Genomic DNA, 25,110 nt, shown 5'->3' with positions numbered 1-25,110 from the left:
TGAGACGAGCTTCAGTTCATGTGCAATGCAAGAGATTGTGTCGGCGCCTCCATGCCCTTATTATATTGTCTGCTATATTTGCTTATTTATTAAATCCAGGTGGGTGATAAAATAACATAATCTGATACAGAATATAGTGTATATTGTAGGCCTATATGCAGGGGTGGACTGGGACAAAAATTCAGCCCTGGCACTGTAGACACACAAACACAGTATACTGCCAAAAATGATTGTATACTGCCAGAAAGCATTTCAAGGTCAAAGGGGCAATGACCACTGGGCCACCTCCCCTCCAGCCTTTCTCAACATTTCTGAGAATACTTTTTCTGACAACACACTTTTTCATGAGACATTTCATCAGTAGCAGAACTTTAACTATAACTACAGCCTCAGACTTCTTACCATATCAGGAACAGAGACTCCAGGTAAGATGTGATTTTAAAACAATATCAACAGGCAGTGTCAGTGTGTGTTGGAGTAAAGGTTGAGAGAAGGTTAACACAATGCTCAGCAAAGCAATCTACATGTTCACTGAAAGGAAAAGTTAATGCAAGTTTTCAGAGGATAGACATTAGAAATTGTGAAACCATTAATTTGAAACTGGAGAGACTAGAAAGTGCAAAGTTGTATTTAACAATTGTATTATCTTTTACCTTTTATATTACTGTTATATATGTATGTGTGTGTGTGTGTGTGTGTGAGTGTCCTGTGCTAGCAGAATGAGTCAGAATGTTAATTCTTCTTAATATCATTAATTCATCTTTTTCATGAGGATACGTACTAAAAACCTTTAACCCTCTGGGGTCTGAGCTGTTTTCTGGGCCCTGGAGGTGTTCTGACATGCTCTGACATTTGTGCTTATTTCTGTTACTTGTGACATTTTCATGGCTAAAGTCTAATTACACTGTATTCAGCACAAACTCTGCTACAATAATATATCAGCAGCATGTATGTAAAAGTTTGTAGTTTTGAGATAATGACATTTATGCGTGGTTTGTGAAAATACAAAAAAACAATTGTCACTGAAATAAGGTCATGAAACCCATACTGATTATTTCTTCACAAGACTTTTGAAATTGTATCACGTAGCCTACAATATTTGCTCCAAAACTTTGTGAAAATCACCCTGACTGCTCATTCAGATAAGACAATATATTGATTTAAAATTTGTAAGACGTGATTTGTGTAAGAAAGCTTTATGTGAGGAGGCATAATTAATCATTAATATGTATTGTTTTCACACCTGAGAAAGACAAAAACCCTCCCTAATGGCCCTATTATGAGCTATCAGGCCCTGTCATTCTGAGCAACCTTGCACAAAGAATGAGGAGATTTAAAAAAGAATAGCTGTTTGATTGTTTGGATTTATTTACAGCACAACATAATTCAAAGATATGGAGGGAATTTTCTGCCAAATTTAAATAAATAAATTAAATGATTAAAATGAAAATTAAAACCAGATTAACGATTTCATTACAGAAAACAGTACGCAAAATATGTGACAAAATTGAGAATGAAATTAAATGATTTCATTTTCACAGCATTATCCCTGTCAAATTGAAAAATAAAATGCAATTGGGGATTTCACATTTCATTTTCACTACAGTCTCGAGGCAAGACTGCCAATATTAAAATGAAAAGCCAAACGTGAAAAAGAAACTACAAATACAGTTTTTACAATGCTCTTTAGTAACGCTCACGCAATAATAGTGACACAATTCAAATACAAATGTAAATTTTCGTTTTCATTTTAATTCCTCTTTTATTTCACAGTTTTCATTTTCGTTTTCATTTTCAAAGACAACCTGCATGCAAATTCTATGTTAATGAATAGGTGTGGCTTATTCTAGTAGCCTAACGGCACTGAGACACGCCTTCTGTAAAGCGAAGTCATCGACGTCCTGTGTGCATGAGTTGAATGTGTGAAACGAAATTATTTAAATGTGATTATATTGTAATCGAGACAACGAGATATGGCGAAATCTGTTAGGGAGCTTTTGCGGGAAGCTGCCGCAGCATTAGAACATGGAAACAACCAGCCTGACCATGTTAGTTATGATGTTAAACTCAGAATAGACCATAATCGACGATGAGGTTCATTCATGTATTAGGCTGTTTTGGAGCCTAATACCTAATACGTAGGCCCATCAGCCGTGACTTATTCAGATATAGCACTAGCCTGTATCTGTCCACTGTTACGTGTCTTTTGGTTATTTTAAGTTTGTGCACAAAAAGAATCACAATGCTGATTTTCATTTTCAGTAACAACTTCTGGATGAGATCGAGAAAGCAAGTGAAGTGTACCTTACAGTAGGCTAGATATAGCATTTTCCTTCAGGTCAGTCCTATATTCATAATACAAAATCAGTTTGAATGTCCGGTGTGATATCTTGTACTTTTAACAGTTAATAGGGGTTGTCCGTGCCTATAGTCATGTCAGTTCTATGTGTCAGTTGCGTCTTTCTTCTCCGTGATCACAAGTTTGAGTCATTTCAAAAGTCTTCTCTACTGACTGACTGACTCACTCATTAAGACAGTCTTTGTCTCCATCTAATGGAGAAATAATGTAACTTATTCTGTTGCTTTATGGTCAGGACTATTTATCTTTTTTCTCCAACGGAAGGAATTGGCTTTTAGTGATTCATTTTACTTCATGATATTTGCATATATACATATGTTTCGTGATTAATATTTGTATTGGGTGGTAACCGTTTTATAAAAGCAATAAGGTAGGCTACTCTAGGCTATGCTGTATCTGAATAAGTCACGGCTGATGGGCGTTGTAGGCGCGACGCGAATATGAAACATTGGCCGAGGTTCTCGGTTAAAGCCAGTGGGTATTAATGTCTGGCTATAATTGTTGTATAAACTGTGTTACTAAGACCTTTGTACACCCAAATAGATGAATTTCCAAAACAACCTAATACATGAATGAACCTCATCGTTGACTATGGTCTAGTCTGAACATCATAACTAACATGGTCAGGCTGGTTGTTTCCACGTTCTAATGCTGCGGCAGCTTCCCGCAAAAGCTCACTAACAGATTTCGCCATATCTCGTCATCTCGATTACAATATTATTTAAATAATTTTGTTTCACACATTAAACTCATGCACACAGGATGTCGATGACTTCGCTTTACAGAAGGCGTGTCTCAGCGCCGTTAGGCTACTAGAATAAGCCACACCTATTCATTAACATATAATTTGCATGCAGGTTGTCTTTGAAAATGAAAACGAAAATGAAAACTGTGAAATAAAAGAGGAATTAAAATGAAAACGAAAATTTACATTTGTATTTGAATTGTGTCACTATTATTGCGTGAGCGTTACTGAAGAGCATTGTAAAAACTGTATTTGTAGTTTCTTTTTCACGTTTGGCTTTTCATTTTAATATTGGCAGTCTTGCCTCGAGACTGTAGTGAAAATGAAATGTGAAATCACCAATTGCATTTTATTTTTCAATTTGACAGGGATAATGCTGTGAAAATGAAATCATTTAATTTCATTCTCAATTTTGTCACATTTTTTGCATACAGTTTTCTTTAATGAAATCGTTAATCTGGTTTTAATTTTCATTTTAATCATTTAATTTATTTATTTAAATTTGGCAGAAAATTCCTTCCATACAAAGATACACAACAAATGACAAAAAAAGCACATTTTTGAAAAAATGACCCAAAGACAGACCCTTTGCCAAGTCAAGTCATCTTCATTTATATAGCGCTTTTAACAATGTAGATTGTTTCAAAGCAGCTTTACAGAGATAAGTGTATAATTTAAAGGGCACCTATTATGCCCCTTTTTACAAGATGTAATATTGGTCTTGGGTGTCCCCAGAATGTATTTGTGAAGTTTCAGCACAAAATACCCCAGAGTTAATTTATTATAACCATTTGAAAATGTTTTTTTTGGGGGGCCTGTTTTAAAAAGAGCTGTTTTGGTCTGTACCACCTTAAATGTAAATGAGCTGCATATCCCCGCCCTGCTGGACCCAGATGATGAAGAGAGTCCGGCACAGAATAAACACGAATGAGAATGGACCAAAACGTCTCAGAATGTTTATTTAATACATTTATGTACTTACAAAGTTTTAATCGCGTCCCATTTGCAATTATGGATGTGCAACACACACACGAATTGTGATAACGTTTGCGCAATTTTTTGAAACTACACACACACAAATACTGTGATAATGTTTGCTAAGTACAAACAATTTTTTTTTTTTCTTAAGTACAAATGAAATTATATTATGCCAGGGGTACAGTGTAAAAAACTCAGTATGCATGAAATAGCCCCCCCCCCCCCCCCCCCCCCCCCCCACACACACACACACACACACACACACACACACATGGTCTTACTTGTTCTTGTTCTTGTTTCTTTGTTCAATTTAGAGATTTTATATACTGCCATTTCTGACCATTATTCAATCATATTTGAGTCTGTGTCAACCTGCCCTCGACCAACATACACTCAGCCTTTATGTAAATCCCGGTCTATTCACTCGTCTACTGACAATCTTTCTTCAGAATTGTATTTAATGCATTTTTCCGATGATGTCTCAACTGGGCTTGACACTGAATCACTGGTTGAAGCTTATAATAAGTCTTGTACGTTCACACTTGATAATGTCGCTCCATTTTAGTTTAGGAGGGTCCAGGGTGTTTCACAGCCTTGGTTAAACAACGTCAAACAGACAAGAGTGCAGAAAAGCTGAACGCAAGAGGAAATGAGACAAGCTCTTAAGGCATCTTAAAAAATTGCTTAACAAATTATCAGCGAGCTGTAAAGGATGCTAAAGCCAATTTTTTCTACATTAATCTCTGAAAATGCATATCAACATAAAGTTTTGTTCAAAACAATTAATTCTGTTTTAAACCCAACCAAAAATACTGTTCTGGATGTTACACAAGAGAACTGTGAAACATTTCTGTACTCCTTTACTCACAAAATTGAGCAAATTAAATGTGGAATTGTACTTGCTCCATTTGATCAACCACAAATTACTCCACTATCCAGCTCTCTTGACTGATTTTGAACTAGTTACATCGGAGCAATTAGCAGATGTAGTCTCCAAGTTGAAGTGTTCTAGCTATATGGATTCTCTTTTTACACACGTCTTTTTAAAGAAGTTTTTATGACTTTCGGTGCCAGTGTGACAGCTATAATTAACAGCTCATTAGCAAGTGGAGTTGTTCCTAGCAGTTTTAAACATTTAATCTTACATTCCTTGTTAAAAAAAAAACTTTTCTGCATCCGGCAATACATGACAACTACAGAACGATCTCCAAACTGCCTCTCATGTCACAGATTTTGGAGAGAGTTGTTTATTCCCAGCTCTACTCCTATCTAAATACATGTAACATTTTGGATGCATTTCTGTCTGGTTTCAGATGTGTTGCACAGCACTGAATCTGCATTATTGAAGGTCACAAATGATATTCTGCTCTCCATGGTTCGCCTGTTGTCCTAGTTTTGTTTGATCTCAGTGCTGAGTTCGATACAGTCGACCATGATAGTCTTTTAAATCATTTAGAATGTATGGGGGGCATCCAGGATTAAGAAAAAGGGATCATATTTCCCCAGTTTTGGTATCTCTACACTGGCTCCCGGGGAAATTCAGGGTGGATTTAAACATGTTGAACCCTAACCCTTTTGTTTACAAGGCACTATTTGGTCTTGCACCCAAATATATTAGTGACCTTTTACACCCTTAAGGCAGGTATACACTGTGTGATTTCTGCGCGATTTGAACTGAACGAGCAGATGTAAAGCCAAAGCCAAAGCTCACGTTTTATGTGCTCACACTATACCGTCCGATCATCGAGCTGTGACTTGACTGCTCACACCATGAAATATGTGCGATAAACCGCCGTGCCGGGTTGCGCCAATAGACCATGATATTGTGTATCCAGAAATATTATCAAAACAAGCATCAGCTATCAATATCAAGAGGATTTAGCATTTCCAATTTATGTATTTTATGTATAGCCTATTGATAGGCTATTATACTTAATTTGCCATGCAATAATTTCATAGTGCATCACCGCATAACCGTCATGCTGCGAGGATAATACAAGATTACATAGAAGCTTACTCCTCCTCACTGAAAATTGTCTAAAAACATTTAGGTTGATTACTTTGAATAATAGGCCTATAATAAAATTTATTAACAGTCTATAATATTTCCGAACACTGCAATAATCAGTCACCAATGAAAATGAACAAATTAACTTTATTTCAAAAACAGCTTGTGTAACATGAACATTGTTTAACAAATTAATAAAAGAGGAAGGGTGTAGGCTAAAGCAACATTTTTTATCAATGCTATAAGTGAAACAAAAGGGAACAGTAAAGATATCTGGCAGAATTTGAATAAATTAACCAGGAAATTTAATACCATTAATAAAAAATCTAATTAAATATAGATAGAAATGTGATCAATGATCCAAGTAGAGTGGCCATAGCATTTAATAATTACTTCATTGATTATATAAAAACTTTGACTCACAATTCCCTGGGATTGAAATATTCTATATACTAATGCTCTAGGGGTGTAACGGTACACAAAAAACACGGTTCGGTACGTACCTCGGTTTTAAAGTCAAGGTTCGGTTTATTTTCGGTACAGTAAGGGAAAGAAATGCAAACATTAAACTGGAGGTTGTTTATTACTATAAACTTTTTTTAACAATTTGTTTACACTTTTTTTAAACACTTTTTAATAAAATATAATAAAATAGATATAAAATAAAAAAAGAATAAGAAATAAAATACTGCTGCAAAGTTCTCCACTTAATAAAATACTCTCAGTCTCAAACCAATATCACATAATAAAATATAATGAAAAATATAAATACATAACTATGATTACAGTGCAGCATTACCAATCCCAGGGGGGAAGGAACAGAAAATAGACCTATATTAAAATAATATTAAACATAAATATATCAATGTATTATTTTTCAATCAATCAATCAACATAATCAATTTAAGATTTTTTTTCACTTTTTAAATAATTATCAAAATAAAATATAGTCCAAAGCTATAGTACAAAGCTATTATTACCAGAGCATGTGATCAGAGCAGGTCATTTTACCATTGTTGCCAGCATGACTATACCAGCTCAGCAAACAGAAGTCTACTACTGAGAAATTTCACCTTATTTGAGCGGAATTTGCTTTTCCAGTGCGTGATCGGTACATGATTGGAGTGTTTGGCCTGTTAACGACAGAGCAGAACGCGCAGCGCAAACACGGACTCGAACACTGAGCAGAGAGCGCAGCGGGCCGACACACACACACACACACACACACGGAATGGAGAGTGCGGCGGCGCACACGGAGCGGAAAAGCTTTTTTTCGCCCTGCAGTGTATTTCATTGGTTTAGCTTACAGTGACGACAGGTAAAACACTGGTAAAACATTAAAATCAGCTGCATGGCGGGATTTGCGCTGAACGCGGAGACTTCCGCCACTTAATATGTTCGTATGGAAACACGAATGTTCAGTCATTCGGTACACACGTGCACCGAACCGAAAGCCCTGTACCGAAACAGTCCGGTATGAATACACGTACCGTTACACCCCTATAATGCTCCCATTTTAACTTTTAGAGAAGTGCTGTTGAAAACTTTTTCTTCGTCGAAGCAAGAGACCAGGAGACGTTGGGGATCACGTTCAAACAAAGTTATTCTTTATTGAGGACTTCGCGTTGACGCGGCTGCAGTTCTTCCCAAATCAGTCTGACTAACGTAACTTTACATGGTTTCTTTATAGGCATTTTAGTGGGCTGTCCCTAAAGGTGCTGAACTTATGCACAGCCTTTAGGGATGACTACTGCTAAAGACAATAGAGGCAATTACCCCCAACTGAGCTCCCCAAATGGTATAAACACAAATGGTCACGAGAACTAAGACTAGTAACATTCACACACAGTTCAACTCTTAGCTGGAAGATCAAAGGCTAACAAAACCCCTGACTATTACAATGTTTAGACAGCTGACTTAAAGCTAACTTCTGATCAGTAAATTGATGCCATCATGTTCACCTTGAATGCCCAATACAGTGTAATTCACCTTAGTTTTTCATGTGATGTTATGTAAGGAAGTAAGATCAGCAGATCTTAAACATATTCTTAAATTTGGATCCTTCAGTCCCCCGTTTGAGAGTTCTTAAAAACTCTCACAAAATACAAATTTAAACACATAAAGTTAATTCTTGTAACTGGTGTAAGTTACAGGCACATCGCATATGTTCATTCTTGTAACTTGTGTAAGTTACAGGCACATATAACTTGCTCTGTGTTGTTCATCTGTAATTGCATGTTGACACAGAAACAAACATGCACTTAGGGTCCGTGAAATCTTACGGGTGTGGTGGACGTGAGTCATTTGCTGGTTGACACACTTGATACTAACAGGTTTCCGAACCATGAAAAGTTATCTTCAGTCATATTAACCAGGTGCAGCACTCAGATAATGGTGCAGGCTTGTAGTCTTGATCATATCGATGGATGACTGAAGGTTTTGTATTTCTGCGTTGTGTATTTTTTTTTTCTTCTTTTTCTTTTGTGATTGGCTCGTTCAGCAGTGGGTGTAGTTGTCTTCTTGAGGTTGTGGCTTCATATGCAGGTGAGACGTCGTTGCATATGGATTTTTGGAACAGCCATCAAGTGTTTATCTGCACAGAGGAAGAAAGAAAACAAAAGACGACAGAGCAGTATTTGTCCAAACACTAGGGTTGTAGCAGTATTTGTTTAAACACTAGGGTTGTAGCGTCTGCTGCGGTTGTTTCATTCTTTCCCTATTTCTTAATTGATTTGACACCTATGGACCAGTGAGGTGGGGATAAGAGGGGGGATGAGGAAATCTTCACCACATGGCTGACCCCCGAGGCCTGTTGCACATCGGTTCTTCCATTGGCTCCGCCCTGGTCTGTGTGTCCTATTCTGTCCCTGTTGTGTGCACACTGTACAGTGTGTGAGAAAAATTGGCACATTTCCATTCTCCAGTGAAACATCAGTCCTAATAAACATCATTAACAGAGGATGGTTGTCTAACTGCAATATTCTGTGGTATAACATTTTAAGGCTGTGAGTATACTGAATGTCCCCCAAACAAAGGCTGTGACAGTCAATAAGTCTTTCATCTTTGTTGTGAGTTACTGGGGAGATTAAGCAATCACAGCCTAAATGGTTAACACCTCAAAAAGCTTACCCACGAGTCCAATGACGAGGGGAGGGGTTGCTTCAAAGTAGCAAACAAATGTAGTAAAATCTGCATAACATTGTTAACTTGTCTTAAGTTATTTTTGTTTTTTCTACATTCTTTTCCAAAATGTCCATGCTTGCCACAGTAAGAACAACTGGCTTCTCTAGGACTTTTGCGTTTCTTTGGCTTCTCTGAGTTGACCTTAACAGAAACTGCTGCAATTCTTACTCTCTCTTTGACATCAGAATCTCTTTCCCAAATAGCTAAACTTTCTAGGTTACTTCTGAGAGTTCTTTTAGCCCACGTAATATCTAGGAATGGCAAGGCTGTTCTGTACTCAGCTACAAGACCATCTGCCCAAATTCGGATTAGAGCTCCTTTGTCAGCTAACACACTTTCGGAATCATCCACTATTCCACTGTACGTTACCGCTACCTGACAGAACCTCTCAGTATATTCACTCACAGTCTCTCCTTTCTCTTGTACACAGCTAGTAACTCTTGACCAATCGATTTTCGGTCCTAAGATATTCTTTAGGATTTTCAAAACACCTTCTCTCAAATCGCCTTTACTGACATGTTGCAGTTCGGAAGTAACAGCAGACTCAAAATTGTTGAATTCAGATTCAGTTAGAATTTGTGACATCAGCTGTGTAACTTCTGGCAACGACATGTCATAAAGACGCATTTTACTGACCAATGCCCTTCTAAATTCAGAAAATTCTGTGCGTGCTGAAGGTAAACTCTGGGATAGTCTCTCGATATCTTTCGGTCCTAGAGCTTTGGCAACAGCTTGTATTTGGACAACAGAAGAATTGGGAGGAACACTTTCAGTTACCTCAATTCCCTGAGACCTTCTCCTAGCGCCACACACCTTCACTGAATCTACTGGCTTATCAGTTACTGATTGGATGGCTACATCTTTTTCAAAGAAAGCTTTTAAGTCAGGATAAATGTTATCCGGCTGACTAAATTCTCCCTCATCAGTTTTTTCTGCATCTTTGTTGCGGTGTAATTTCTTAGTCAAAGAAGATATTCTAGCACGGAGCTCATTGTTCTGTTTCTCCAGCTCTGAGTTGCGTTTAGACTGTTCTGTAGCTATTGCTAAAACAAATTCTCTGTGGCAACAAATAATGGCTTTGACTTTGTTCTTGCGAACACTTGCTCCTAGTACCTTTTTACAATCTTCCATCGACCATGCTTTGTCTGGATGAATCTCATATTTCTTTGTCAAATCCAATCTGACGGACTTCGTCACTATAGAGTCCATTTGTTCTCCCAACAATGTTTTAAATTCGCTTTCTGACCACAATGGAGCTGCACGGCCACCTTTTTCAGTAGTGGGGATCAGTCTGGGATTTTTCCTAAACATTTTTGTGAGTTTTCTTTGTTACCACACAATCAAAAACACTAAAACTTCTCTCTAGTGTCTACACAGAGGGTACACTTGTTAACACATCAGCTATTGTTAACCTTCCTTGCCCAGAGCAAAGGATAACACAAATTACTAGCACTTTACGCTAAAATCTTCCCTGCCTACAAGAACAGAGGATCAACAGAAATAACTAGCACATAAAGCTAATTCTTCTCTGCCTGAAGCAAAGGATAAACCAAAATATTAGCACTAATGCTAACCGTCCCTGATAAAGCAGAGGATAAATCTTCACTAACTTTACAGAGGATAAACCTTCTCTAGCAATGTAGAGGATAATGCAATTTCATCTAAAAAAAAAAACTTTTTAGAGGATAAACTTAGTTAACAAAACCCTGCAGCTGTCTGTTAACTACTTCTCTGAACGGCGCAGAGGATTTCAAACTTGTACTGGTCTTTAAAGGTTCTTTTGAATAGAGTAGCACTCACCAACCCTTGGTTGTAAAAGAAGATTCAGACTGGAAATCTTTGTTCAGCTGGAAGTTTCGCTCTGCATTCCAAAAGATGCAGTCTGGAAAGCAGATCTTTGTTTGAGCTTGAAGTTTTCAATCTGGAGGAAGCTGGAAAGATTCAGTCTGGCAGTCTTTGTTTAGCTAGAGGTTTCGCTCTGGATTCCAAAAGATGCAGTCTGGAAAGCAGATCTTTTGTTGAGCTTGCTGTTTCAATCTGGATTCAGGTGAAGGAGCTGGAACTCTATCCGGGTCACGGCACCATCTGTTGAAAACTTTTTCTTCGTCGAAGCAAGAGACCAGGAGACGTTGGGGATCACGTTCAAACAAAGTTATTCTTTATTGAGGACTTCGCGTTGACGCGGCTGCAGTTCTTCCCAAATCAGTCTGACTAACGTAACTTTACATGGTTTCTTTATAGGCATTTTAGTGGGCTGTCCCTAAAGGTGCTGAACTTATGCACAGCCTTTAGGGATGACTACTGCTAAAGACAATAGAGGCAATTACCCCCAACTGAGCTCCCCAAATGGTATAAACACAAATGGTCACGAGAACTAAGACTAGTAACATTCACACACAGTTCAACTCTTAGCTGGAAGATCAAAGGCTAACAAAACCCCTGACTATTACAATGTTTAGACAGCTGACTTAAAGCTAACTTCTGATCAGTAAATTGATGCCATCATGTTCACCTTGAATGCCCAATACAGTGTAATTCACCTTAGTTTTTCATGTGATGTTATGTAAGGAAGTAAGATCAGCAGATCTTAAACATATTCTTAAATTTGGATCCTTCAGTGAGTATGATTATTTCCTCTTTAAATTGTTCAAGGGCAAAGGATGTTTACGGAATGGACACAATATTTTTTAAAACTCATAAGGAGGCACTCATTCCTCCTATTACAAAAATTATTAATCAGTCTATCAAGTGCTTGGAAAACTGCTACAATCACACCAGTGTATAAATCAGGAGATCATATGACTATTAGTAATTATAGACCCATCAGTATTCTTCCATCAGTATCAAAATTTGCCGAAAAAATGGATCTCTGAACAGATAATAATTCATTTAAATGCTACGTCTTTTACATTACATCCAATGCAATTTGGCTTTAAAAACATCATTCCACTGAAACAGCTAATTGTTTTCTTTTGGAAAATATAAAGGCTAAACTTGACCAAGGAGGTGTAGTTGGGGCGGTCTTCCTTGATTTGAAAAAAGCTTTTGAAACAGTAAATCTTGAGATTTTAATAACAAAGTTATCAAAGTTAAATTTTTCACTCAATGTCATCAAATGGATACAATCATACCTTTCTAATAGAAAACAATGTGTTCGCATAGGCCATAAAACTTCCCAAGTAACTTGTAATGGCTTGGGGGTACCGCAAGGTTCAACTTTGGGTCCTCTGTTGTTCTGTCTGTATATTAAAGGGATACTTCACCTCTGGAAAGATGAATGTGTATTTAAAATAGGTCATTTATGTAGAAGAAATGTGAAGAAAGTTTAGAATTCGGAGCTTTCTAGCCTGAGAAAAGCCAGGAAATGTATTTTTGGCTTATGTGGATGAAAGACAACAACTCCCAGAATGCACTTGCTTCGCTACCCTAGGAGGCCATGCCTACCGGTAAGAGAGCACAGTTGAAAACAACAAGAAGGTTAGGCTACTAACTTTTCCAAGTCCGGGAAAAGGAGGATGGTAACCCCTACTACTCAGCTTTCTCCTACTATTTATCTTTCTCCACAGAACAAGAGCCTGCTAGCTTAGCTTCCAAAGCTGACACTGTGTGCATTACACCAGAGCTACTTCAAGAGGTGATTGTAAAATCACCCTTTAGGCTGTAAAGTCAGCCTTTTCCTACCGTGCAGTGCATACCTGGAACACAATACCTACAGAAGTAAGAAACATTACCTCTCTCACCACCTTTTCAAAAACTATAAAACAGTGGTTGCAGGATAATCAAATATGTTGTCATAATCATTTTGTCAGGGATCACAGAGGATGCAGACAAGATGGTAAGATTAATGCTTTTATTGCAGATAGTGCGTAGATGCAGATAGATGGTGAGTAACAGCAACACAGAATAACAGTGAATGCTTAGCTATTTGGTAATGTCTTTCTTTCTCTTTCTCTCTCTCTCTCTCATAGATGATTGTGGGTCGATGGCTGAAGAGGAAGGCAGGCAGGGTGGAACGGAGAGGATCTGAAGCAGGTAAGTATCCAGGTAAGTGTGAGGGAGTCTGTGGGTCATGTAATGACGAGACCAGACAATGACTGAAGGGTGACTGTGGATTATATGGGGAGTGCTGGTGATGGGACACAGGTGACAGTGATCAGTAATCAGGGGATAGTGAACGGGTGACTGGATGAGAGGGCGGAGAGAGAGAATCAGTGGGCGGAGGTGAAGATGAGCAGGTGGTGGAGATGGAATCCTGACAGTACCCCCCCCCTCCCGAGGCGGCTCCTGACGCCTGAGAAGGGCGCTGCCGGCGGCGAGGTCGACCCCGACCTCTGGGTGCTGGACGGTCTGGATGGTCTTCATGGAACTGGGATAACAGGGCTGGATCCAGGATGTCATCACGTAGAACCCAAGAACGTTCCTCTGGCCCGTAGTCCTCCCAGTCCACCAGGAATTCCAGAAGGGGACCTCGCCGCCGGGAGTCCAGGATGGTGTGGACGCGGTAGACTTGTTCCTCTTCTACAGGAACGGGAGGAGGAGGTAAGTCCGAGGAAGTGCCATCTGTTGGAACAGGAATGACTGGGTCAGTGAAAGGTTTGAGTAGGAAAACATAAAAAGAAGGGGAAAACCTGTACTGAGGAGGAAGGTTGAGCCTGTAAGTAACTTCGTTCAACTGCCTCTGGATGGTGAATGGTCCAATGAATCGAGGACTCAGCTTACGGCAAGGCAGTCGGAGGCGGATGTCTCGAGTTGATAGCCATACCTTCTGTACTGGCCGATACTGAGGTGCATCAAGACGACAACAGTCCACATGTTCCTTGTGCCTCCGATCAGCCTGTTGGAGGTGCACGTGAGCTGAGTCCCATACCCTCTCGCTCTGATGGAACTAGAAGTCGACAGCTGAAACCTCAGAGGGCTCACCCGACCAGGGAAAGAGTGGAGGTTGATATCCGAGAATACATTGGAAGGGGGTGAGCCCGGTGGTGTTCTTCCGAAGGGAGTTCTGAGCATACTCCGCCCAGGGGAGGTAGTGGCTCCAGCTGTCTTGGTACTGGTGGCAGTATGATCGCAGATATCCTTCCTGGATCTCCTGGATCTTCCGCTCAGTCTGACCGTTCGTCTGAGGGTGGTAACCAGAAGAGAGGCTGACAGTGACCCCGAGGAGCTTAAAGAAGGCGTGCCATACCCGGGAAATGAACTGGGGTCCCCTGTCCGAGACGATGTCCTCAGGGATGCCGAAATTCCTGAAGACATTATTGAAGAGAGCTTCTGCGGCTTCAAAAGCTGTGGGAAGACCAGGTAGATGAATTAGTTTACAGCCCTTGGAGAACCGGTCCACAATGACGAATACGCAGGTGAAGCCTTCAAAATTGGGAAGATCAGTCATGAAATCTATGCTGATATGGGACCAAGGTTGCAGAGGAAGAGGTAGTGGCACTAGCTTGCCTTCTGGGAGCCTCCTCGGGGTGTTGGTTATGGCACAGACTGAGCATCCGCGGACGAATCTGGATACATCCTGGGAGATGGACAGCCACCAGTACCATTGACTGAGGAGCAAGAGGGTACGCTTGCCACCTGGATGTCCAGAGCCCGGAACGGTGTGAGCTGAGTCCAGAAGGGGTGTCCGAAGATGTGGGGTTACGTAGATGCGCCCTTCTGGACCTCCCGGCGGAGCGGGTTGGCGTGCTACTTCCTGGTTGATCTATTGGTCGATATCCCAGAGGATGGGACTGAGGATCATGGCTGGAGGGAGGATAGGCTCAGGATGAGGGTCGGCTAGAGAGGCGTGATGAAGCCAGGAGAGTGCGTCTGCCTTACAGTTCTTACTCCCTGGTCGATATGTTACTACAAAAATCGAACCGGGTAAAGAAGAGAGCCCAGCGGGCCTGACGAGGGTTCAGTCTCTTGGCCTTTCTGAGGTACTCGAGGTTGCGATGGTCCGTGATTACCTCAAACTGATGGTTAGCTCCCTCCACCCAGTGTCTCCACTCCTCTAGGGCCAGTTTGATGGCCAGCAGCTCCCGGTTGCCGATGTCATAGTTCCACTCCGCCGGGGACAGCTTTTTGGAGAAGAAGGCATATGGAAGGAGTTTACGTGACTCACCCTGCCGCTGAGATAGGACAGCTCCTACTCCTGTGGAAGAGGCGTCCACCTCCACCACAAATGGAAGATCCGGATCTGGATGGACGAGGATAGGAGCTGTGGTGAAGGCTTCTTTCAGATGCTGGAATGCTTGAATGGCGCTAGGGGATAAGGACAGAGACTTGGGCCGGCCTTTGAGAGCAGATGTGAGAGGAGCACTGATCTGACTGTAATTTTGGATAAATCGTCTATAGAAGTTCGCGAAGCCCAGGAATCTTTGAAGATCTTTTACTGTAGAGGGTTGTGGCCAGTTCTGAATGGTTTCCACCTTCCTCTGGTCCATTTGAATGCCGTGTTGATTGATGATGTAACCCAGGAATTGTAAGGTGGAGATATGGAATTCACACTTCTCTAACTTCAAGTATAATCGGTGCTCTCTCAGTTTCTCAAGGACTTGGATGACATGTTGACGGTGCTCTAACATGGAAGAAGAGTAGATGAGTATGTCGTCTATGTAGACCACTACGAATCGGTTGAGGAACTCACGAAGGACTTCTTTCATATAACCCTGGAATACTGCAGGAGCGTTGGACAATCCGAAGGGCATAACCCGGTATTTGTAGTGGCCTGAGGGGGTCACGAAGGCGGTCTTCCATTCGTCCCCTTGTCGAATTCGAATCAAGTAGTATGCACTTCGGAGATCCAGTTTTGAGAAGATGCAAGCACCTCGAAGCTGTCCTGGTCACTTCGTTGCCAGGACCTTGCTGAATACATCCTGGAACGCCCGGTACTCCACTGGGATCTCGACTTGAACCTGAGTCTCTGGGCTTTCCACCGAGGTTGAACAGACAGGAAAACTGAACTCACCCATAGATGACTTGGAACGAACTGAAGGTCGAGTTTTCTTGATAGAACTAAGACAGGATATGTGACAATCCTCACCCCAACGAAGAATCTCTCCGGATTCCCAGTGGAGTGTTGGCTGATGTTGCACTAACCATGGGCGTCCAAGGATGATATCCGTGGTGGACTCCTCCAGCACCATAAACGAGATCTACTCAGAATGCAAACAGCCGATACAAAGAATTAAAGTGGGAGTGAAGTGACGAACACGACCTTGTCCCAGTGGCTTGCCTTGTATGGTCTGTATGGGAAGATCTTGGGCAAAGCGACGACGGCGAACATTCAGCTTCTTGAGACACTGGGTGGATATAAAGTTCCCTGCTGACCCGGAGTCAATGAGAGTTTGCGCTGGAAGACACACAGAAGACGTCAGGATATGTACTCTGGTACGCCGGACGCGGTGGGCGAACTGGACAGGTGCTGAGGAAATGCTAATCCGATCCACAGTACTTCCATAGGAATAGGTGCTGGAGGAGTGATGGAAATAGCTGTGGGTGGAGAACTTACAGTGGGTGCAGACTGATCACAAGCTGAGAGACGCTGGGAGATGCGGATGGACTTCTGAATCAGATTTTCTAGCCCCATGCTGTCCTCGTACACGACCAACAGGTGGCAGATGTTGGGATTAAGACCATGTCGAAAGGCGGTGATCAGAGCGGTTTCATTCCAGCCGCTGGATGCGGCTAGAGATCTGAACTGCAAGGCAAATGAACTCACCGATGAACTTCCCTGACGAAGATTATACAGTTGATCGTGAACAGACAGATCAGAAACAGTTTGCCCAAAAACCTCTTTGAAATGACGAGTGAATTCAGTTATGGATTTTACCACTGTAGATTCGGAATTCCACAAAGACTGAGCCCACTGAAGTGCTTGACCAGTAAGGAGGGAAATCATGAAAGCGACTCGGGCTGCATCGTTGCAAAACTGATGTTCGATCATGGTGAAATAGAGAGATGTTTGGAGAAGAAACCCACTGCAGTTCTCCGCCTCACCGGAGTAGGTCGCTGGCCGGGCCATGGGACTCGCTGAGGCAGTGAACGAAGCAGCGGGTGAATGCGGAAGTGGACGTGTTGATATGGTGGGAATCGAAGTAACGGATTCGGCTGGAAAATCCGTGTACAAGTCCGCTGAAGACTCCGCTTTCTGCATGTTGGGTCTGGTATTCTGTCAGGGATCACATAGGATGCAGACAAGATGGTAAGGTTAAAGGAGAACTCCGGTCAATTTTAACATTGAGCTCATTGCTGTCAATACAGAGAACAACGACAAAAATTGGTGTTGCCTACACTGTGTTATCCTCTTTTTAAAATGTGCACCCTGTGTTGACTTCAATAGGGCAATAGTTAAACCTGCTTTTAGCCTCTTAACATCCTTGATGTGTCATTACAAGTGCACAGGTAGAGTTCACGCGCGTGATCATAGGTAACTAAACCTATGCGTGTGAACTCGGCAATCGACTACTTTGGACTTCAACCGAAAACAGGATATAAATACAGGTATTTGCGCTGGCTTAAATAACATCATTTTTATCTATATCTTTCACATCTACTGCAGTCAGATTCACTCGTGTTCACTCTGAAGGAATCACTCACATGGCTGTGCACTTGTAATGACACATCAAGGATGTTAAGAGGCTAAAAGCAGGTTTAACTATTGCCCTATTGAAGTCAACACAGGGTGTTTTAATTTTAAAAAGAGGATAACACGGTGTAGGCACCACTGATTTTTGTCGTTGTTCTCTGTATTGACAGCACTCCAAATTGACAAAAAAAATTAGCTCAATGTTAAAATTGACCGGAGTTCTCCTTTAACGCTTTTATTGCAGATAGTGCAGAGATGCAGATAGAAGGTGAGTAACAGCAACACAGAATAACAGTGAATGCTTAGCTGGTTGGTAATGTCTTTCTTTCTCTTTCTCTTTCTCTTTCTCTCTCTTGTAGATGATTGTGGGTCGATGGCTGAAGAGGAAGGCAGGCAGGATGGAACGGAGAGGATCCGAAGCAGGTAAGTATCAAGGTAAGTGTGAGGGAGTCTGTGGGTCATGTAATGACGAGACCAGACAATGACTGAAGGGTGACTGTAGATTATAAGATGAGCGTGGTGGTGGAGATAGAATCCTGACACATTTACTCACAGGTTGATATATTCTATGTGTCATTATTTGTGTTTGTTTGATGTTGACTGTGTCTATGTAATCTGTTTATGTTTTTAATGTGTATGTATGCAATGTTTTTACAGTTTTATATTAACAACCTGCCAGGGACGCCAGATGAAAATTAGTCTGTACGGCTAAATCTGGCTCATTTACATTTGGACATTGTCCTTATGTTCATTAATGTGCATTGTCCCTTTTAAATAAATAAACAACAACAACAAAAAAAGGGCCCGAAATTATGGAATAGTCTTCCTTTCCATGCGAGGTCGTCTTCATCGCTAGCCATTTTTAAGTCTTCTTTAAAAACATATCTGTTTTCTTTGGCTTTGAATAGATCATGAAATGGGTTTTTGAAGCTGATAGAATGTATGATGTTGTATTTAAATATATATATATATATATATATATATATATATATATATATATATATATATATTCTTGCTTGATCTGTAAAGCACTCAACTTCTGTTGTTTTTAAATATGCTATATAGGGCTGCACGTTTTCAAGTTTTTCATTAACCGTTAACCGAGGCCCTTAGCGGTTAATACTCGGTTAACCATAGTGTGCGCGCCGCAACCCCGAGATAGGCGTAATTTGCGGGTGGGACATGTCCCCACCACTATTTTCTAAGGTCGATATTGTCCCCACCACTTTTGAAACATCTCGCGGCACGAATACCAATACAAATAAACAAAACATCTCCAGTTAACTAGCAGAGCATTCATTTCGTTCGTTTTTTTAGGCGATCTAGTGCTGAAATGTTTTGTTTTTTAAATCAAGTGATCAAAGTGCTCGTTGCCGCTGCGATCGAGAAGGGACTTGTAAAACGTGCTGAGGTATTATTAATTCGTGGCCATGAAACAATTCACCTGAATATTCACCAATTCACACAAAAAAAGGAATAAAAAGCTGTACGAGAATAGTCGGCCTTCACTGAAGAGCTATCTTCACAGGTAAGAAAAACAGTTTAATAATTATTATTAATTCGTGGCCACGAAATAATTCACCTGAATATTCACCAATTCACAAAAAATAGGTCTTTAGCATTCACTAATTAATAGTATCAAACTGTTTTTGGCCATGTTGTAATTCGTTAAATCAAAATGAGGGAGGGAATTAATTCAACGTGTCCACGATTTATTAACACGAGGGAACAAACAAGTCGTCGTAACAACTAATTATTTAGATCAGTGGACAGGGCGCATAAGAACAAACAGTGAGAGAGCCCCAGCCGCGCGCGCGCACTCTCACCGCCTTCAAACAACACGAGCGCTGTATCTCTCTCCCTCGCACATATCAACACAATAGTAAAAGGTCAGAAGACCGATTGTGTTTTTTAGATTAGTAGTTTGTTCATATAAAGTGTTTGATTAGCAAGTACATGTTTAGGAAACAAATTGTATGGGTTAATGTAACGGTAAATGGACTCTGCGGGTAAAACTGTTGTAATGAAATTGCACATGCAAGGGGTAAAACTGCTGGTGAAACTGCTGGGGTAAAGCTGTGGCTCTGCGGCTCTGCAGACAGATATTATTGTGCTGCGATCAGTGGCGCGGATACTATGTTTGTTTCTGGCTCGCGCACAGCCTTCACTCTCAGACGCGCGCTTTCTTTGCCCGCTTCATATTAGAAAACTGGTCTAGCGGTCTCTGCTGGTGCAAACATGTATTACAACTAAATTCAATGCACGCCATTGACACCACTTAACTGAGCAAAATGTTTCACTCGGTTACGCAATTTTTAACGGTTAATCGGTTAACCATGGACACCCCTAATGCTATAAAAATAAAGGTTGACTTGACTGGATCAGAGAAGGTTAGGAGGACTCATCAGTGGCATCTGGTCCCTGTAAAAAAACAACAACAACAACTGTGAACCTGCTGAAATCAGGAGCAACTAGTAATAATTTACCTTTATTTTATAAGAAAAATACAGGCAGCCTATAACTATAAATAATTAGAAAGGAACACTTAAGAAACAACAAACAAAGACAAAGAACAAATGGTGACAGGGAAACTAAGCAGAATATGACCATGAAACTAAACAAGACAAGGTCGTGACAGGCATCTCCTTCACACTGAAACAGGTCTCCTTGTTGACGATTCCAAGATGGCGGCACGTTTGACGTACCTGAAGCAGCCGAGCTGCATCTACTGTACATATCTATGGTTGGCGACCCTAGCTGCGGTGAATGCACAGGTATGTGTGCAAGTGTAACCAGATGTATTTCATGAGAATAAGGATAAAAAACCTTTGTGGAAGTCTTATTTTATTTTTTATTTTTTTTTATGAACCATTCCTTCAAAAATAGGAAGTGTTACAACCCAAACCTGATGAACTTCAGATTTTAAATAAAGACACCAGAGGACTTCATTTCTTAGCAGACGAAGGAAACATCCAAAGTAAAAAAAAGCATCCAGGTAAGATTGAAATGTTGTTACAAAATGTGGACAGATTCAATATCATTTGAAGGAAAATTGTCTCAGGTTACGTATATAACCTGGGTTGGTAATGACATTTCCATAGTGTCAACACCATAACAGCATCTAGTTCCCCTTTCAGGGAACCAAGTTACATGCGTAACCAGAAACGTTCCCTTTCGGAACTCAACGCTGTCATGGCATTGACACTATGGGAATGTCATTACCAACGCTGCCACACTGAGGAAGATTGTCTGCTCAACAAGGCTGTGTAATACTGGCACAGACAACTGTTGAATGCAAACATGACTTGGTAAACCCTGAAGGACCTGTGACCCTGAGGTTGAGCCCATGTCCAGACTGTAAATCCTGCGTAATGTGTGCGGAGAGGGCCAGCCGATTGCAGCACAAACCTTATGTCAGGGCCCACCCCTAGATAGAGCTATAGAAGATGCTACACTCCTTGTGGATTTCCAGAGGCAAAGCCATTACGAGAGCCTCATAGGACAGAGCGATGGCATCTATAATCCAATGGGAAAGGCACTGCTAGACTTGTAGTCAAGACCGCCTAAACCGAGACCAAGACACTACCAAGACCAGAGGGTATCGAGACCAAGACAAGACCGAGACCAAGACAAGACCAAGACCAAGACAGACCAAGTCAAGACCAACACCAAGTCGAGACCAAGACCGAGACCAAGTCGAGACCGGAGGAAAAAAAAAAAACAGACTAGTGTTGAAGCTAAGCAATAACTATGAATTCAAGAACAGCAGCATACTAGGGTTCTGCCGCAGTTTACATTCAATACATATTAGACGGTATTACTTAGCACTATTAGAGGATTGAGACTCCCTTAACTTTTGTGTACTGTTGAAGACTAACATGACTGGTACTGACTGGTTCATCTGACAAAACATCAAACACCTCCAACACCATCTTGCTCCTCCAACAACTGTCTAAAGAATGAGAAATATGTAACCAATTGAAATTATACTTAATGTGTAGATGAAATTGTAACATCAAATTAAAGATACACAATTATAAACTTGGATTAGGCCTAATGTTTAGTCAACACAACGGAGATATGCAGATGATATTTAAAAGACCATTTATTTAGTCTAACACCACCATCCTGAATACAATACTGTAATCAAACACCACACACACACACAGAGAGATATCAAAGACACAAATTCATCACAAATTCATTCATCACAAATTCACAAATTCATGGAGTCTCCAAATGAATCCATTCTGCAACTTTTAAATACATAATAAAATGTTTAAAAACGAAATTATAGGCTTAAGTGCAGGATCCGAAAGTTGGTCGTTTTGTCGCTATAGTTACACACACACACACACACACCGTTTGCGGTGCGCTCAAAGTCATCTGTCAGTTGTGCAGTTACCCAAAATCTCCTGAATGAAGTTAAAACCCATCATGTCACTGATATGTGTTTTTTAAATCAAGTGATCAAAGTGCTCGTTGCCGCTGCGATCAGTGGCGCGGATAAGTGTTTTCTCGTGTGACTCGCACACACACCGCACCATCTTCACTCGGACGCGTGCTTCAATCTGTTCCGTTGCGGATAATATTGTATTACCGAACTTTGTGTCGTCGTGGATATTGTAGTGTTGTATTGCTAAATCTCCCGACCACTATGTCCGATGTCGGTCTGAGACAGCGAGACCTAGACAAGACCGAGAGGTCCGAGACCAAGACAAGACCAAGACCAAGGGCCGTCAAAGCCGTGACAAGACCAAGACCACGTAAAAGTGGTCTCGAGACCGGTCTCGAGACCAAGACCGGTCTCGAGACATACATCACTAGGCACTGCTTGGTGACTGTGTTACTAAAGCAGACCAGAAAACAAGACAGGAGTTGCTGCCGGTTGGAGCACTGGGCGTGCAGAAAGAAGGTGTGTTTTGGAGATGTGAATTGCTACAACAGAAACTGACCCTGCCACACACCTTGGTCGACAGCTTTCGCGACCAATAATAGAGAGCCTTCCATGCGCACCTACCATTCGGCATGCCCAAAACTTTCATTATGCTCATAACTCCAACCTGCAGATATCCACACTTGCAAAAAACTGTGAGAATGTACGCCACTGGCCCGACATAAATCCTAAGAGCCTGGAATGGTTATGGTAGATGCAGCCTCTCTATTGCTATGGTGATTCATGCGGCGAAGGGAAGTACGACCGGGTGGCTGGTTACAGGAGGTGTGCAAAATAGCTCTGATCATACCTGGGGTGAAGTCTACGGACAAGGCCTGCAGATCTTCTACTCTTTTGAGCAATGTCAGTGCAAATAGTAGAGCCACCTTAAAAGTGAGAAGCCTCTCTGAGGCTGACTCTAAGGGCTCAAATGGAGCCTCTAATAAAAAAACTAAATTTTCCAGGACCACAGAAAGATCCTACAAAGGAACTCTGCAATTTTAGGTCATACAATTTTCTTGTGGTGGGAGCTCTGGAAGTCAAAAGTGTCTCAAAATCCTCAGTTGAGTGATCAGAATCTATGAGCTGTTACCTTTCAGGGACAAGACCCAAAGTTTCCAAATCTTCAGCCAGAAAGTAAATTGCCGTCTGGAAGAGCAGTTTGGTTTCTGCCAAAAGCAGGAACTGCTGTGCCTGCCTGAATAGGAGGTGCAAGCACAGCTCGCTCTGGCGATGGATGTAAGACACTCTATTGTAAGTTGCTTTGGATAAAAGCGTCTTTTAAATGTGTACATGCAAATAAAGCATTTTATATGATATAATTATACTGACCTGAAGGTTCAAAGTTTAATTCTGTATTTCCTATGACCATTTTCTTTGCCATGCCATGCGCTAGCTATGGCTTCAGTGCTTGCTTGACCCCATATTGCTGCTTGCATCTTTATTTTAAAATGGATTTCTTCAGGATTAACTTTTTCCCCACCATTGACGGAAATGTCCGGCATTTCGTGTTTTCACTGTTTTACGGTAGGGGACACTATTACGCATCTTCTGAAAGAGTACCGAATCACCTGATCAAAACACAGGTGCAAAAGAAGCGGAAACATTCATTCATCAACATTAAACATCACATTAATCAAACTGCCTAATGTTACTGAATGAAAAGTCGACCCAGGACAAGCTATAGGACTGTGCAAGCTTTGAGGGTGTTGACTCAATCTACTCTATCCATCTATGTTTTGATCATCGTTCTGAATTAGATCTAGATGTAGTCTTTGACAAAAACAGGATTTTTGTTCAGCTTTTTGCTCAAATTGTTTCTTTTTTTAACTTAAAAAGGAAATGCATAGAGCTAGAATAAAACCTTTTTGCTTTTTTAAAGCAGAGGGTGTGCTCTTTATTTTGAAATTTTGCATGCTTGAGATATTCACACAACAAAATATTCTGCGGGTCATGAAAATTTTGTGAAAATTATCAAAAATGCTGGCAGTGGCTAGCAACTTTTTTTAAAATGCTGGCGGGTAAAGAGTTAAATAGTATTCATTACCATCAGATATAACTTTGTTAATATATGATAAATATTCAAAGTATAAATTATCCCTTTTATTTGTTATTTACTGCAGCCCTGGCATCACAGGCCATTGAAGTGGCAGCTCTAGGAAGATCTCTGTTTCCTGGTATGCTGTATGACTGCCGCAAGGATACCTTCATTCCAGGTGCTTTACAAACGTAAAATGTATAAATAAATAAAAGTTTATTTTCCCCTCTTCATCAAATATTGCATCACTAATTACCAATCCTTGTTTAACAACACTATAAAACCTGCATGTTTCTTCAACAGTACATCACTTCCTTGTACATCTATCTATAAATTACAGTCACGTCTTTCTGTCTGTCTCTCAGTCAGTCTGTCTGTGCACAGCTGGCCACTCCCCCTCTCACACTGACACTGAGTGAGCACAGCTGGCCCCTCCCCCTCTCACACTGACACTGAGTGAGCACAGCTGGCCCCTCCCCCTCTCACACTGACACTGAAGCTGTGTCCCAATGTGAAGTCTGCATCCTCCGAAAGCCGTATTTGAAGGCCGAATGCGTCACAGCGGCGCGACGAAACGTCACAGCGGAGCGACGAAGGATGTCCCAATTCAAAGGCTGCACACTTCGGAGGTCGCATTTGAAGGCCGATTGCGTCACCGCGGCATGATGAAGGCTGTCCCAATTCAGTTCTGCATCCTCCGAAGGCCGTATTCGAAGGCCGGTTGCGTCATCGCGGCGCGACGAAGGCTAAAGCGACGCCAAATGCACCCTTCGTTTCCCCGTGAAAGGAAGGATA

At 41.1% G+C, this 25,110-nt stretch overlaps 1 protein-coding gene across 1 annotated transcript in view; it reads left to right on the top strand.

The window, feature by feature from the left end:
• Positions 1–295: 295 nt before the first annotated feature.
• The window catches only part of LOC311091198 (neoverrucotoxin subunit alpha-like), a 155,030-nt gene continuing 130,215 nt past the window's right edge, over positions 296–25,110 (top strand). The window contains exons 1-4 of the mRNA XM_084127020.1: positions 296–425; positions 20,504–20,616; positions 20,729–20,837; positions 24,401–24,493. Coding sequence (XP_083983146.1) covers positions 20,527–20,616; positions 20,729–20,837; positions 24,401–24,493 — 292 coding nt within the window. The 5' untranslated portion in view covers positions 296–425; positions 20,504–20,526. The remainder of the gene's footprint in view (positions 426–20,503; positions 20,617–20,728; positions 20,838–24,400; positions 24,494–25,110) is intronic.

This window comes from Abramis brama, assembly GCF_963993115.1.
Source record: "Abramis brama genome assembly, chromosome: 10".
Taxonomy (NCBI): Eukaryota; Metazoa; Chordata; class Actinopteri; order Cypriniformes; family Leuciscidae; genus Abramis; species Abramis brama.
The sequence above is the reverse complement of the archived record's forward strand: the minus strand, read 5'-3'. Positions and strand labels throughout refer to the sequence as shown.